Source organism: Camelus ferus, chromosome 6 (assembly GCF_009834535.1).
Source record: "Camelus ferus isolate YT-003-E chromosome 6, BCGSAC_Cfer_1.0, whole genome shotgun sequence".
In the NCBI taxonomy this organism is placed as follows: Eukaryota; Metazoa; Chordata; class Mammalia; order Artiodactyla; family Camelidae; genus Camelus; species Camelus ferus.
In genome coordinates, this window is record NC_045701.1 from 70108683 (window position 1) to 70125669 (window position 16987).

At 42.8% G+C, this 16987-nt stretch overlaps 1 protein-coding gene and 1 long non-coding RNA gene across 8 annotated transcripts in view; one reads left to right on the forward strand and one right to left on the reverse strand.

The window, feature by feature from the left end:
• The first annotated feature begins 1517 nt into the window (after positions 1–1517).
• On the forward strand, positions 1518–16977 carry LOC116664345. Its single transcript, XR_004320829.1, has 3 exons — positions 1518–2078; positions 7675–7679; positions 16966–16977. It is a non-coding gene; the product is annotated as an uncharacterized LOC116664345 (long non-coding RNA).
• AREL1 (apoptosis resistant E3 ubiquitin protein ligase 1) overlaps positions 3041–16987 on the reverse strand; it is a 39357-nt gene continuing 25410 nt past the window's right edge. For 6 of the 7 annotated variants that reach the window (XM_032482366.1, XM_006184479.3, XM_032482367.1 and 3 more), the window contains 14 exons: positions 16576–16756; positions 16124–16371; positions 14577–14654; positions 13685–13826; positions 13432–13553; positions 12374–12449; positions 11745–11854; positions 10994–11173; positions 10694–10819; positions 8851–8980; positions 8705–8763; positions 6751–6840; positions 6147–6322; positions 3041–6037 (listed from right to left, as the gene is read on the reverse strand). In XM_032482366.1, coding sequence (XP_032338257.1) covers positions 5935–6037; positions 6147–6322; positions 6751–6840; positions 8705–8763; positions 8851–8980; positions 10694–10819; positions 10994–11173; positions 11745–11854; positions 12374–12449; positions 13432–13553; positions 13685–13826; positions 14577–14654; positions 16124–16371; positions 16576–16756 — 1821 coding nt within the window. In that variant the 3' untranslated portion in view covers positions 3041–5934. The remainder of the gene's footprint in view (positions 6038–6146; positions 6323–6750; positions 6841–8704; positions 8764–8850; positions 8981–10693; positions 10820–10993; positions 11174–11744; positions 11855–12373; positions 12450–13431; positions 13554–13684; positions 13827–14576; positions 14655–16123; positions 16372–16575; positions 16757–16987) is intronic. The other variant, XM_032482368.1, reaches the window with a different exon arrangement.

Below are 16987 nucleotides of genomic sequence, written 5' to 3' on the forward strand. Positions count from 1 at the left end.
GAAACAAAGGGGGGCTTCATCCCAGAGAGGTTCAGGACCCCTCACCCTGGAGGAGATACTATGCTTATAGTTCCAATAGAATCAGTTTTGTTTGAGGTGTGTGTCTCCCTTTAACTCTGGCATTCTTGAACATGTTTCCTTCCTCAGCGAGATATCCACCAGAGATTTGGCCTTTGCCAAATGGTGCTGTTTCTTGAAAGAAGAGCTTAGAGACAAAAGATTTACTTAAATGAGTCTTTTTCTGCAGACTTAAGTTACCAGAGATAAACATCAGGTTACTGTGTAGTGTGTCTGACCTCATTCTAATACTTCATTTGCATACAGCCTATGGATTTTCCACCAAAGTGGGGATATTAAAATTTTGGGATTTTCTTCGTCAGTTATATCCTCAAGGGTGTCTTTTATACTCTATGCAGGACTCATTTAAACTTGTAAGTCACTTCACTCAAGTCAGTACTTGGTATTCTATGGAATTTCCTATGCAAAAGATTCTAAAGCTACTACCAATTGCTGTATCTCTTACAAGCTCTCTATGCTGAGTAAATAGGGCTTTCTCCTCATAAATCCCAAATCCTCTGGTGACTGACAGGTAGACAAAGGCACAAAGTGCTCATCTGTCACACAGTGTCACCAAGTGAATGTGACACTGTCAGTGAAGACAGGTGGCCCAGTGCCTGTGTTGTTTCTTGATCTAAGCTAACCTGCTAGACACAAACCAGCAATGGGGAAAGAGTTCGGGCTTTGAGATGGAACAGACTCATGTTCAAATACTGCTCTGCCCCTGGCTAGCTAAGGAAATTTGGCAGCTGCTTATCCTCTCTGAGCCTCAACTGTGTCTCGTGTAGAATGGAGAAAACAAGCCTTTCCTTGCAGGGTCATTGTCAACATGAGACAACATATATTAAAGTTCTTAGCATAAGGGGAGAGCTCAAAAAATGGCAGCTGTTACCATAATTCAGTAATCAGGTAAGTTAAGGGATTTTAGGTTGCTTGCCATATGATACGGGTTTCGATGCAGTCCTCTCAAATACTTCCTCTGGCTCTTGGAGGGTCATATGAAGGAGGTCTCTTCTGATCTGGAGTCTTCTTCACAGGTCTTGAAAACCCATTCTCTATGGCCTGCCTGGATGTGGCAGGAGCTGGCCAAGGCCCGCAGACACGGCAAGGTGGGAAAAGAGCCCCACCCCATACCAGTCATCCCCTCTTGCATCCCCTACTGCCCCTAGACCCATGGAGCTGCCTGCTGTAGAAACTACCAGAGCCCTGAGCTATAATCAATATGGTATCACACATACTGTACATAGCAAAACTTTTTTCCAAGGGATCCAAGTTATTAGTCAATTTTCTTTAGTTAACAGCATCATTTTGCAGGTCAGAAAACTAATACTGAAAGATTGTCTTGCCCAAGGTTGAACCATGGGAGTTAAAATATGAATCTTCAAACTCATCAATTCATGGCTGCCTACCCTTTGAGCGTCCCATTCTGCACACTCAATGCAAAAGCATTTAAAGGGCATCTTGAGAAAAGGCCAAATGACAGGAGATGCCTATTCCGCAAGGGAGGATGGAGGCCTGGGGGCCCTTAAGTCAGAAACATAGCATGCAAGCAGGTTCTTGTCATCCGGGTGGGCCATGTAGTCAAGGACTCAGTAAAATTAGTAAAAGAAATTTATATCCTCACCTACCTCCTTGAGTAGTCCAAGACTGATTTCTTCCTAGAATCACTCTGAAAAGGTGAAGTCCTAAGACTTTGCTCACTCAGAAAGTTGACTGGTTGGCCAGCTGAACATGGTTTAAGGCATTCATGACCATCTTGCAGAGACTATACCTGGGTTCACTGCTAAGAACCAGCAGGCAGCCTGCTGTGGTTGCCAAAAAGTATTCTTATACAAGCAACATTAAAATGAACTGAATTTGGGGGGTGAGAAAGGTATTCACAGCAAGGCGTATCTCAACACTAGCAGCCCCCCTGTCACATACAAACCAAGATCCTCATCATGCTCCCTGCAGATTTCTAAATCCACTCCCTTTGCACTCCAAAAACAGTAAGCTCTCCAAGAACTCTGGGATAGCTTTCTGTTAGAAGTTACACAGATTCAGTACCCTGAGTCAGAAATACTAGCCATCCCACAATTTTTGAGACAGTTTAGTACTGAGTCATTTTCAATACCACTACACGTATATGCTTTTCAAGAACCTGCCGACCACCAAAGAGATCACATTAGATCAGCCCACAAAACTGCTTCAGGGTATAAAAACAAAGGACTATCCAATTTAGTATATCTGGGGAAAGCCCTTTGCAGAGAGATCTTGTGGTCTTGGAATACGACTCATCAGATCGAGCATCAGGAATCTGAACTAGATTCTTATGGGGTGACAATGGTTCCAGAAGATTTAAAACTAACTGTGAGTAGTAATTACTATAGAGAAACTGACCTTGAGATGACATGGGCTCTTTTTAACCCTCTCCCCACTGTGATTTTTAGGACAGACTGTTTGAAAAGGGGATTGGTGAAAAAGCCTAAAAGTCACGACAATAGTTACCTCTAAAAGGGTGGGAGGAGACTTGCTCTGCAGTGCTGTTTTCTTTCTCTCCTGGACAGTGGTTACATGTGCACTTCCCCTATAATTATTTGTTAAGTTGTACATGTTTGTATGTCCTTTTTTTGGTATACATGTTCATCCCAAAATAAAAGAAAAAGAAAAAGGAATCATTCATTTTTAAATGAAAGTATTACAGGATAGTTTGAGCTCATCTATTATGCTTGAGGCTCTAAGTGAAGCCAAAGCAGAGGTAAGGAGTACTCTGGTCAAGCTGCTGGCTGGAGAACCTCTACTGTAGTCCTAAGAAAAGGGTGGCTGGGTAGAGGTCTGAGAACTTGATCTGCAGTGGCTCAGTGGTTAACAGTGCATGAGAAACTGAAAGCACCTGTGTGTGTGTGTGTGTGTGTGTGTGTGTGTGTGTTTAGGGAGGACACTGAGAAATATGTGATTATACGCAAATGAGAAGGATATCCATCAAAGTGCTATTACCTCTGGATGGCGAGTAACTTAACTTTTCTGGTATTTTTTTTATTTCCAAATTTTCTACACTGAGTTTCTTATGTAGTAAAACAACAACAAATTAATGTTTAAAAGACCAATGACAACAGACATCCTCTGTTTTTGTCAAACTGGTTTTTTGGAGCTGAGCACAGGCACCTGTCCCAGCCTTTGGCGGTCTGTGCAAATGAGCACTGTGGGCCTGCCCGGCAGCATGGACAGCAATCAGGGAAGGGTGAAAGGGCAAGAAGGTCCTGGCCAGGCCTGGGCTCCGGGGTACATTCTACCCCAGCTGACTCCTTTTGAAGGGATTACTGGGGAAATGCAGAAACATTTCTAAAATTTCCTTTTCCTTCCCCACCTCCAATTTAAGCCCTGAAGCATCACTTAAAGCAGTCACTTGCTCCTTAGTCCTTTTAAACATTCATTTATTTACTGTACAAAATTTTTACACTACCACTGCAACTGTCTGGCCTGTTTGCCTGGCCTGACAAATTTGCAGCAGGGCTTGGTCTCTGCTGAAGTTCTAGAAACACGCTGACATTCTCCTTGGTGTTCACTTGGTGCCTGGTCTCCTTCAAAGACACTCAAAGGCCAGGAGGTTAGCTGGCCCCCCAAGTATCTGGGCCACAAGGGCATAAATAAAAGAACTGGACAAAATAAGAAACGTGAATAGAAAATTGCTCAAGAAGTAACAGACACTCTTCCTTCTCTCCGACATGTTGTACCTTTCCCCACAGTGGCTAGTTCCAAAGCAGGATTAGGAAAAAAGGTCAAAGAAAAAGGTCAAAAGAGCAAAGATACTTTTCAACAGAATTAGGAGAGAGTAAACTAGAAGAATAGAAAACCACAACAGTACCAAAGGGTTTTTTTGTTAAACAAAGATCCTAGGGCTAAGAACCACCACAGGACGCAGCTGTGCTGCAATGGTACCCAGGATGCTCTGAAAAGTGCTGTAACTAGAGCTTAAAATGACAGACCTAGCCAAGAAAATCAACTTAAGCTCCAGCATCAGTCTCTGGAGGGGAGAATGCAGAATCCAGAAGAGGAACAATGGCCAAAGACAGCAGAACCAGCCCACGTGCCCCCAGCTGGAAATCCCTCTATGGGCCCGAGGGGCAGCATCATGTTTCCCAAGAGGACGATGAAACCTGCCTGTACATATCCCGTGGGAAAACACTGGGGCAGGCAGCAGCACCTTGTCCTGGTCCCTGAGGAGAGCAGTGACCATGTGGCATGGAGGACCCTGGGGTATAGAGGCCCTGATGCTAGATCCTAGACCCCAAGGATGAGTGAGGTCAGCATCCATGCCAAGAAGGACAAATGACAACTGCAAAGGAGTGAGGTCAGGCAGGAAGTGTAGCAGCTCAGAAGGCATGTTCCTCATGATCCCTGGGAACAGGAGGGCTCAGACGTGCTTCCAGGAGGCCAAGGCATTGCTGCAAGTCCCGCCTCATCTCTGGACTCTTTGTACTTGCTGGTTTTGGCAATAAAGATGGCTTGTAATATTCTTAGAGTCGAATGCCCCATTGGGAATGGTAGCTTGCAGCAAAGCCTTCTTAAAAACAGAAACTTGGGAACTCGATGAAATTTTGAGTCTTGAAAATGTTTTCATTCAAATCACGAAAAAGGTTGTCGTCATCTTCCAAGAAACAGCTGCAAGTTCTCTTCAATCATCATGTAACAGTGAATCTAATCTATCTTCCTCCCTCCTTAGTTCCCCTTCCTGGTAACTGATGGAGTGACAAGAAGTGACTGGGATAACTAGGTGTTATCGTCTGACATATCTCCTCTATGTGTTCCCAGCATCCTGACCCTAAGGACCTGTGATCAGCAATTAAATTACTGATTCCTTTTCCCTTGCCTTGGGGCTGTCCAAGAACACCACGCAGAGAGAGAAGCAGGCATCAGTAGCATGTTATCTTACTGTCTTAATCACTTGCTCCAAAATTTTCTTCGGTAGAAATCTAAAGAATCCCCGGCTCTTAGCAGGTTGCATAACTTGGAGGTAAGTGGCCAGGCCCAGCCACGCCTCAGTAAAAAGAACAAACTCAGGGACAAGCATCAGTAGTCTTCAAGCCAGCCACGTGCCTAGGCATGCCCCATAACCCTAAAGGAGAATCACATTCAGCACTGGAGGCAACAGCCCAGCTATCTTTCACATTCTTAGGTCTGTCTGTTTGTCTCACTGGCTCATATTCAAGAAAAAGCTTATTAGAGAGTTCTTCTTGATGGATTAATGATCATTTCTAGAAATGCTTGCAAGGAAAGCTCCTTTTCCAGTTCTGACACCTCAAAAAAAAAAAAAAAGATCCTTTTGTGCTATCAGTCACTATGAGAGGTAGTCCAGTGCCACAGCCTGCGCACAAGTCCAGTGCAGAGGGACAAAACTGAAGACTGCTCACATGGGCTACTTCCTATCTGGGCTGCTTTTGGCGAGAAGCAGCAATCACCCTGCCCACAAGAAGGACTTGCTGACTTCAGGTCAAGTAGGTAGGGCCACAGAAGGGAGGTTTAAGGAGCATCAGCAGAGGAGGCTGAGCTACGCTGAGCAATACCAGCTCTCCAAGAAATCTCCCTCAGCTACTGAGGCAGCTCCCGCTACTGAGATCTTCTAGGAACCAATGGAAATTACAGCAGCATGGCCCTTTTCTTGGAACTGAGTGAGCAGCTCAGATTACGTACCTGCCAAAGTGGCCTGTAGGGGAGACGGGAAGGAAGGGGGGCGAGGGAAGGACAAGGCCTGTAGGCGACCAAATACTCCAGACACTGGGGAGCATGCAGCAGCTTCTGGCTGATGGTTATGTGTATGTGAGGGTCAGTGGTTATGTGTGTTACGTGCACCTGGATGCTCCAGAAAGCACGGGTGCCAAGTGGACGGCAGGAGAGTGGTCAGAGCATGCCAAAGCCCTCGCAGCCCTCGCTGATGGCCAGCTGCAGCATCCTGTGCACTTCTTCATATGAGTCATATGTAGGGAGGCACAGCTGGTTGAAACTGGAAGGCCAAGGAGAGAGCAGTGATTAATTCACACCATGAGAAACGCTGGCAAGGGCCAGAAACGTCATCCCCCATGACAGCATGCATCAGGCAGTCAGATACCCACCACGTGTGTGCAGTTGGTAGCGTGCTATGGGTTGGAGCGGCAATAATCTGGAATGAGGGACAGAGGGCAGCAAAGCCTCCAGGTGGTAGCTGAGAGGAGCCTGTTGTGAACTGAAGCAGACGAGCCAACTCCTCCTGTGTTAAACTGGAAACCACGGTCCAAAACCATCTCATGACCTGGCAGGGAGAGAACAAGGCTGGGGTCACACCCGTGTGTAGCCCGGGATTTGACCCCTAGGGGAAGGAACAGGATATTCTGAAGTGGGGGTGGGTCCCAGTGACTGCCCACTGAGGACACAGGTAGGAATGGTTAAAGTCGACAATCTCTTTAAAAGGAACTGATATTGTCACACAGACTGGAGGGTAGTTGCTGACTGCTTGGTTCTATTTCTTTGCCTTTCCAATGTACTGCCCCTGGGGCAGTCAGCATGACAGCCCTGAGGGACCAGGGCTCCCTTCTGCCTGGACAACCACCTGCTTTTCCCACATATATCACACTTCCCCAGTTGACATGTCTGCTTCTCCAACTCCTTGACTTCTTTCTTCTGAAACTTTTCCCTTCCAACATGGCACAAATCAAACTAAAAGAAGTTTGGCTCACTTACCTTTTCTCTGAAATGCCATGAGCCACCAACAACCACTGCATGGGCTTTGAAGTCAGATACATTGATGTCCCCAGTCCCACACATCAGCAACTGGAGAAAACAGACAGGTGTTACTAGGATAGTCAGAGGGGCAAAGACCCACCATAAAGTCAAAATTACCTATGTTGATGTGCAAAATGTGGAATAAAGAAAATACCAAAAAAGAGGATAGAAGGTGAGGTCATAATGCCAGAACACCGCTTCAGGAAAATCAATTATAACCAGTGCAGTAAAAATCACACAGCTTAAAAATATATATATATTTGCCTATGGCCTTACCTTAGACCTACTGAATTAGAATCTCTAGTGATGGGTTACAAGCTTGTGTATTTTGAAAAAGTTTCCTAAGCATTTCTGATGTGCACTCCTAATTAAGAACTGCTGCTATGGATGATTTTCAATTGAAACAAAGGACAAAATGGGAACTAAGTGTTTACTGATGGTCTGCTCTGGATGTGGCCTGGGAATGAATACCAGGGGGAAAAGCAGGCCCTTGCCCTTTGATGAAGACCCCCAGCCCCATTTATGAATTTGTTAGATGGCCTTTCCTTTTTCCCAGGATCCATCCTTCTTTTACGGATTGAATTTTTACTACGGTCCCTTCAGCCCCGCCTCTACTTGATCAGATAAATGAAAAAGAATGCCAAAAAATGAGAACATTAATGACATCAGGGTCCTAAACATCTTGTTGATGTCCTAATTTGATTCAGGATCCAGCAAGTTACTTAGCAGACTGTGAGTACTCATCCAATAGCTATAAAGAATGATACAGCCTAATCAAGAGACAAGAAAAGCCCAAATTAAGCCTGAGAAGCTTGGATCCTTCAAAAAGAAATTGCTCAACTAATGAGCAACCAAGGGCAGGATGGGGAACAACCGTGTAAGAGATAGTGTCCTTCCTCCTACTCACTTTACGAGTTGTTACAAATGCTTTGCTTCATGATTAAGCAAAATACACCAGTACCTGTTCCTCAGCCCTCAAAATGACAGCACTAGGTGACAGGTCTATCACAAACTTCAGGCTGAGGATAGAGAGTTCATTATTCATATTTCATATCTAAAGGTACAAAATGTGGTGAAAATTGCACAAGACTTTGACTCTTGTTCTCAAAGCCAGTTCACTTAACATGAATCAAAATTGTGTAAGACCACCTGCAACTACTTTTTGTTTCCCCATTTTTAAAGAAGAAATTCCTCTCTGCAGGAAAGAGGCTCTGGGAAGTTAAAACTATTAACTTGCAGTGTATCTATCACCTGTGAGCAGCAGGTTGAAAAAATGACTTTATTTTGTTGCCTGCACCTGAAGTTCATAGAACTTCAATTTTGCTAATTATAGAAAGGTATTTACCATCTCATAGCCACATTTTGGTTGTTACGGGATGTAAAGTAAGAATATATTAACTATATAGTGCTGTAGCCCAAAGCTGTGAATATGTCATATTTCTGGTTTGCCTCCTCTTAGAATGGAGCTCCATGAGGGCAGGGACACTGTCTTATTCATTGCTAACTCCCCAGTTCCCCAAATGCACATGGCATATGAGGCACTCAATAAACAATTTCTGAACAAATAAATTCTATTATTCCCTTAAACTAACTTTAAATGTCACAGGATTTATGAAGATTGTACAGGATATCAACATTCTTCCCTATTCAACCAGTATCAATAACAGAAATGAATAATAAATAAATAAATATTATTACTCTTCATAAATAATTAGCCATTTGCTGGTTCCTTCACATTCAAATTGTTTAAAAGCTGGAGAAAGGGTCAATGCATGGAAGAGTGACAAAAGTGAAACCAACTCTTAAAAGGCTTTTCTACCACATCTCATAACAGAAGATGCAGTAAGCTGGTTCCTGTGGGCATAATAAAACACAAAGCCAGGAACAGGGGGTTCCAACTGTAAGCACTTACCTCAAGCTCATTCTCATCAAAAATAGCCAAAAGGTTCTCAGGGACCAACTCATTCAGGCCTGAAACAAAGTAGCCAAGTTAAAGCCATATCCACACCACAGATACAGGTACTTTCACCTCAAAACCAAGAGCAGACAGGATCCCACCTTTTAGGAAATGTTCCACCTCCTCTTTCACTTGACTGGCCAACCGGTATTGGGCCAGCAAATTTAAATAGAAGATTTTATTGGCATTGGTGACTGGGGTTTGAGCTCCACCTGTCATAAGTTCTACAACCTGAAAAGAGGCAGAAGACAGGGACAGGATGTGGATGGGAGTTTCTAAGATGGTATCTGCCCAGTATGTCCCACAAACACATCATTACTGAATTCCATCCCAGTCACAAGCTCCTGCTGTGCACTCAGGTTCTCAACACGCTTGGTTTTATTTAGTTACTAAGCTTCAGGGTTCCTACTGCTATTGCTGTATGCTACTCGCTACTATATCTGAAGTGGGTATCTGAGTGAGTCTTCTCTGACCTGATCAAATAAATAGTGTTGATGCAACAGGAAAATATAATGGTTCCTTGTCAGCAATATTTAACGTTTCTATGATACAAAGTTAAACCATTACTGACCTCTTCTCTTTAACCCCTGAGCCAACTGACAATAAATAAAGCCAGACAAGTAGTGAAGAAGTCTCTTCAGGTCTCGGAAATTCTAAGATGGGCACAGCTGTTCCCTACATTCTTCTGTTTTCAGCGTGAGTCAATGGAAAAAGCCACGTCTTGATACTTGGTGACTAACTCGCTACAGGATTTCAGTCACTTACATACTTCGGCCCCCAATCTTCCTATCTGCAAAGAAAAGGCTGAACTATATAATTCTCAAACAGAATTGAAACCCTTCTCCCAATAAACAATTCCCAAGGGAGCTCTGAGGAAGCCCTGAGGTATAGCTTAAAGCCACCACCCCAGAAAACCTGTGTACAATGACCACGGTTGTCTTCACAGGTGAATGAAAGCCTCCATTTAGTTACAGCATCAGATTTTAAGGTCCCAGTGACAGCATGGTAGGGACGGAACTTTGCTCCAGCAAGGATTCTCAATGGATCTAAATATGTAAAACCTTTTTCTGTTATTATGCACAATTCTGGATATTTTTATCTTATGTGTGTAAGCATTTCTAACTAGTAGCCTAAGAAGTAAATTACTATGATTTAGAATTCATATTAAACTCAATTAAAATCAGTACTGCCCTAGGCCTGCAGACCCTAATTCAGTATTCTATTGACTCTAGATGCCTTGCTGGGTTAGGAAGATAGGCTCCGCCCACATATGTGCAAAGGCTGACAGCTGGGATTCCCACAATGTTCACAAAGGCTATTTGATTATCAGCACCGCTCTACAGTGATGACACATTCTCAGTCACTGCTATTTTGCTTTCAATTATATGTTACTGCAACTTCATTTCATATTATTTAACTTCACAATGTAAATGAAATCACATTTGCACCAGAAATATTTTTGGCCATTAATTTTCTAATAAAACACTTGAAAATATATAAGCACAGTGTTAAAACAGGAGTCATCCATATCCCCACCCTTAATGCTGAGAGAGACACTGCCACCCCTTCCAAAGCTGCTTGTGCAGTGACATTTCACTATCACTTAGTTCTTTTTCCGCTGGTAAGAAGGAATGGGTGGGATGGATGGTTACCTGTGTCTTTGGCTCCACTCAAATAGGCCAAGACCATACAGTGTGGGATGCAATGCCCCAAAGCTGTGCTGTCCAATACGGTTGTCACTAGTCACATGTGGTTATTTACATTTAAATTAATCAAAGTAAAAAGAGAAATTCGGTTATTTGGTCACACCAGCCACATTTTGGGTGCTCAAAAGACAGTACAAATAGACAACACTTCCATCATTGCAGAAAGTTCTAGTAGACAGCCCTGCACTACAGAAGGCTGGGAACCATGGGACACACAGGCTTCAGTCCTCCTTCTCACCTTATCCAATTGACCTGATTTGTTATATTTCTCTTCTGCAAAGACCAGCTCCATCTCACTCATGTCATTGTTGAGGATGAAACAAACTTTAGATTTGTAGAATTCTGGGTCATCTGTTTCAAAGTACTAAGGAGACAGGAAAACACAGAACACAACATGACTACTCTTACCCAGCAATGGGCTTTGTCACTGTGTGGAACCACTTACCCCTTCAACCTTAAGAATAACAAGCTCAGGGTGGAGAGATTCCAGAGTTAGTGGCCAGGGGCCTTAGTAGAAAATGCACACCTAAGATGTTACCTTGTAATGCATACGCAGTCCTATGATTTGGGCCAAAAAAGAGCGAGTGAAGCGAGCTCGGACCAACTGCTTGTAGGCTCCTCCTAGAGAGGACTCATACAGACACTTGCCCACCAGTCGCCCTGCAAACTCATACATCTTTAGGCGCAGATGAGCGGGGCGATTAGGGTTGGGATGCACCTGTCAAAGAGAGAGATTAAAAGGCCCTGGGCCATTTTTCTTCAAGCTGAGTTCTGGAAAGGTCCTCCCTCCTCAACTCTATCCCAAGGGAGCAAGAATTTCAGTGTTATGATGAAAAAGCCCATCCACATGGCATCAGTCTTTTGGTAGCCACCACTGAATAATTCAAAGTGACTAAAGGATAAAGGGTAAAATTGACTTACATTAAGTTGAAGAATCTTATATTAATTTTGTGGTTTATGCATATGGAATGTAATCAGTGGATGATATTATGCCTTTTCTCTAAACTAGAACTTCTTTCAGCCGAAGTCTAGATCTTGTACAGAGTTCAACTGCTTCGGATATGTTTTGAGAAAGTGGCTTAATTATTAAAATAATAATGAGTAGAATAGCCACAGCTTTATAATGCTTTTTAGTTAAATATTCATCTGTCTGCATTTTCTCTTATTTTATAGATGAAATAATGAAGGCAGAGAGGAGGGAGGCAATCTGATTAATTCAAACTCTTATTAGTCTCTCCCTTATAATCCACATTCCCCATCCCCGCCCTTTGGGGAAGTCACAGACTCACTAATGCTTGGTTGGTGTCACTGAATCGGGTGAAGAGCTGATTGGTGGTATCAAACAATGCTTTGCAGATTAGCTCAAACCATTCCCGGCGAGGCCCTCCCCAGTCCAGAGCTGAAAAGTATAAAATAAAGTGACTCAAGCCTACCATCTCTTATCACTTTTGTTCATTTATTCATCATTCTACACTTCCTCCATTCCACCACCTTAGTGCCCTCCATTCCAGTCCACCTCAACTATAAATCCCACCCCTTTCTGTGGGATTAAAGTTATTCTCATCACTAAGCTAATGCCCCCTAGTGTGGAAACACAGAAGATTGGAGATCCCAGGAAACACATTTCTCTTGGTCCTACAAAGGTTACTCTGCCCTTCTGCTTCAAACTCTTAGAGCTCCCCCTCCAAGTCCCTGTATGTCGGTGCTCTGTAAGTTCTACCAAGCCATCGAGCCAGTAAACACCACCCTTTTCTTGAGTCATGACTTCTTTTTCTCTCAGAAAAAAAGCTGGGGTGGCAGGGGAGGGGGCGAGTATGTGTAGGAGGTTGTTTTTATTTTCTGTGTATGGGCGGGTAAGGAGGAGGGGAGGAGTGGGAAGGAGAGTTAAAAAAGATGACTATAAAATTTCAAAATTGACCTTCTTCATCCTGAAAAACCACTTCAAAGTTCTTGCTCCAATCTGAGATGGAGAAATTCCGAGTGGCTTTCAAAGACTGAAAAGTAGTGAAAAAAAGAAATGATCAGAACACTGGCTGGTATCTCTTGGGTGTTAAAGACAAAAACACAGGAACATTGCCCACTGTCAATGTAACTAAACACTAGTGCTTGGAGGCAATATATTACTCATGAATAAGCTTTAATAATACCGTCTTCTATTCAAAAAGCACATATCTCCAGAAGAAATTAATATTAAAAAATCTTAAAATATTAAAAATCTATTCATATTTATACCATTGACTTATTGGGAAGCTGAAGTTTGGTTTTAATCCTAATTTTATTAATGAGAAAACTCTTAAATAAAGAAACAAAAATGGCTCAAATCAGTAAGCTATCAGCAAGAGAACCAAGGAGTCTTGTTTTTCAGTAAAGTACAGTCTATCCACTAGACGTCTTTATCCACAAGGCTAGGTTCAGACAGGGAGCCATGCCACAAGAAAGTGGCTGAGAAAAGGAGTTTCCACTCATACCTACCAGAGCCAAACATCACAAACACTTTCTGGACAGGGACCAAAGCCTTCTCATTCTCAAGGAATGTAAGGACTATGCCAGTGTCTGTGCAGTGGAGACAGACACACATCAGGTATTCCTTTCCATCAGACCAGAGTGACAACAAAAACCATTTCCTGTTAATCCAACAAGAGCTCCTCTATTCCTGGGATTCAGTAACAAGAACTTTCTTCTACAACAGCTTAACACCTGCCCTACCTCAGAGTTCCGTAAGATTGTTCAGGAACTAGTTCAGTACAGATTTTTAAAGCCAATGTGTCAACTAGTCTCTCCTCTCATTAACATCTCTCCAAAAAATCTGCCCCAAGCTCAGTATAACCAAACACACAGAATAGTCTTTAATATGTTTAAAGAAGAGAGAGATTTGGGTTTCATAAAAAAGATAACCTATAGAATATAACCAAATATCAAAGAGCTTTCTAGTTGGAAAATTTTGACAACCATTGATGGGGATGAAACTTTACGCACCGATTCCAACAAGGCATGTCTGCTGACCTTCAGGGTGACTTTGGAATGTGGTCTTTTCATATGTACCTGCCGAAGTTCTCGCTGGAAAAAGTTCACCTTGTCCTGAAAGGTCTCGGAGCCTCCTGAGGAGCAGCAAAAGCCATCGTGATTACACCTCATTACAGGATATCTATGCAGGCCACCTCTACACACTCAGGCCCCCAGGGTCTCCAGGGTCTCTGTCTTCCCCACTGGAATTCCTGTCCAGCCTCACCTATGTTCTTATGAAGTGAGCGGATGAACGTGGCTGCGAGGATGTTCCTTTCCTTACAGCTGAGCTCCACAGGAGGTTGAATGCCATCATCCACCACCAATGTGAGGAGCTTATGGACAGGGTCAGGGCCGAGGTATGAAAACTAACAAAGGGGGAAGAAAAAGGAGTTAATCTACAAAGCCTTCAAATCCAGCAAAAACCCCTCACATCCCTAGCCCTTCTGCACCAACTAACAAAAACAACTTAAGCCTGTTTTCTCAAAGTACCTACCAGGAATACATCTCATTGTTTTTTTTTTACCTCAGTGCTCTATGATTCAAATTCTATTTTAAATTATTTGAGTCACAGAGACTACTTTTAGTAAAGATCAGAGGCAATGCTACAGACTCTCCAACGTAAAGTATAAGAAGGGTGAGAGAAATAAAGATATATAAAATAACAAATGACTGCCGGAATAGGTTGGACAAACTGGCTGGAGGAAGGTGATTTGCCTTTAGATTCCAAAAGCTCAGAAAAGTTAAAAAAAAATTTTTTTTAAGTAGATGAGAATACTGGTGTTGAAAGAGTTAGCTTTGGTATGGGGAAACCAAGCTCAGGTCACAGATACCAACACCCTCTTCATTAACTTAGTCCTAGGGGCAAAAGATAATGGTTGAAGTATTATTCTGACTTGCTACTAATTGTTATTTCTGTAGGCATGTGTTCTCCTAGAACTATATTCTTCATTCTGGTTCACGAGGAGGTAACAACTCCTCCTTTATTTGGCAATAAACCCTGTGTGCACAATGAGAACTTCCAGAAACACCAAAAGCCTTTCTAGGAAAAAAGAGAAGGCTGGGATGTTGGAGGTAGAAGCCTGCTCTGCATGAACGGGGTCTAAGGTTCAACTTACTTTTGTTCCTGGGCACACTCGGAAGGTATAAAGGCGCCAGGGAATGATTTTCAGGTAGAACTCCTTCACTGAGAATTGCTGGAGGACCAACATATAGAAAATAAAGTGAATGGTAAATAGAGGTTCAATCTATTGTAATTCAAATATCAGCCCCTATCTACACGTTTCACGATAACCTTTTCCCCTATAGACAAAGAGGATAATTTAGTCAGTACTGAAATCAAATAAATAACATCAACTCTATCTTAAAATAGGGAAATTAAAAATATTACTCTTACAATACAATTTCATAATCTTAATACTCAAGTTTGCTACCATTTCTAAATATCTGAGGTCAGGTTTTCACTTTATAAGTAGAGAACGTTTCACCTAGAAACAATCAAAATCTCCTTCTGCTTAGCCGGATGCTGCTCAGAGAGACTTCTTCCAAGTCAGTGCACAGGGAACACCAGTGACCCATACCCAATGCATTAGCCCTATTTCAATAGCACCAAGGATTTCCTGGGGAAGAGGAGGTGTGGGATGGGAGGAGTCTCATTTAAAAAATCCATAAAAATCCCTTATGTAAGAATAAAAAGAGGTCTCTTGTCATTTACAAAAAAGGAAAACATAATGCAATAATTTTTCAATCTAAAAAAAAAACCCCATTATCTGAACATCTATTAGGTCAGATTTTTTTTCTTGATTTTTAAAAAACTCTTCATTAAAGAAAATTTCAAACACATACCAAAGAAAACAGTAGAATGAAGCCATCACCAGCTTCAACAATTACTAATTTGTAGCTGATCCTGTTTTATCTCTACCTCACCATTTCCCTCATTACCATTCCCCCAGGCCAAATTAAGGCTAGATCTTTAAATGATGAATGGCACATAGCAAAGCGTTCTGAAGTAGAACAGAATTAGAACTCAGTTTTGGTTATGAGATTAAAGGAATGTAATGAGATGTTTCAAGAGTCTCATTTTTTCTGAGGTCTGAACGAATAAACAATATACAAATATTAAAAAAAGAAAATCCCTAACACAAAGCGCCTCTTAGCTCCAGGGCCTTGGGAAGTTCACCTCCTTGTCTCTGCCAAAAATCTCTCTATTCCAATCCTGTTCCCTGATGATGACATCCATTTATTGCGGTTTCACAAATCACAGAATGAAAGATCAAATTGTTCTGAATAGTACAAGGGGCTAACAGTCATTTTTACACTAGTGAGGAATTTTTAATGGTTAAAAGTAGTTTTCTTTAAAACTCTGAGAGCCATGCCTTGAAAATGCATCCCAGAAGCAAACAGCAGAGTGCCACAGGTGCTCTCAAGCACAAGGCACACAGACTCCCCAGACAGAGGTGTAACCTAGCCCAAACCGAACATGCAGCAGAAGAGCAGGCACAACCTTCTGCTCAACTTTAGGCAGCCCCTCTTAGTATCCTAGAAACCCTACGAGTCAGTGATCTCGCCCTGATTCTCAGACTGTTGCTTTGTGGGTTTTGTTACCAAATACCAATTACAAGCAGGCTCAGGCAGGGGGTTTTAAGGCAAGAATGGGAGCTCCAACCTTTGGTGACACATAGCAGTACACCTTCTTCGGTTTCTTCACCTTCTCCGGGGTGTGACACTCAGACGGCGAATCTTCCTCTTCCTCCTCCACAGCCGTGGAAGGCCGGCGCTGGGCAGAGCTCATGTGCATGGGCGGGAGGTGCCACGGAGTGCTGGTACAGTTGGCAGCATTATACAGATAAGCTTCAAAGTAAATGCTGACTCCTGAGGTGGACACATTGCGTTCAACAATATTCCTCTCATTCTCTGAAGTATAACAAGGAATAAGGTTTAGAATGCAAGACAGGGGAGAAAAAAATTATCTATCACCAGATCTTTGGTCCACAGGGCTCCACACCAAGTCTGGCTCAAATATCAAACATCTGTGAGGCTTGTCAGAAGAGTGCAGATGCAAAGAAGAAGTGATCTGGGAATAGGACTAAATCACAGCAAGCTTTTCTTTCAACTCACCACTTAGGACTATGATGTCAAATTCGCCATTACTGATTGGCTGGTTTTGGTATGAAATGCAGGCATGGAAGCAGCCCCTGGAATGCAGGGTGAGCCGCAAGAACACCTGGCAGGTCTGCCTGTTGGATGTCACTGACTTCTCAAATGAGACACCAGTGCTCTCTTCTTCTTGAGGCCCGAGCTACAGGAGGAAAACAAAGCATCACTAACCATATATAATTTTCGCTGTTTGCACAGTAATTTACTCTTTACAAAGAACTTTCCTGTCTATGAGCTAGTCTAAGTCTCACAATTACTAATGAGCAAGGTACTATCGGATAAAGGAAGGCCGGCACAGCACTCAGGGAGAGGGGACAGGCAGAAGTGAACTAGAAAGGACAACAGTGACAGAGAAGAGCACACAGGGCAGGAA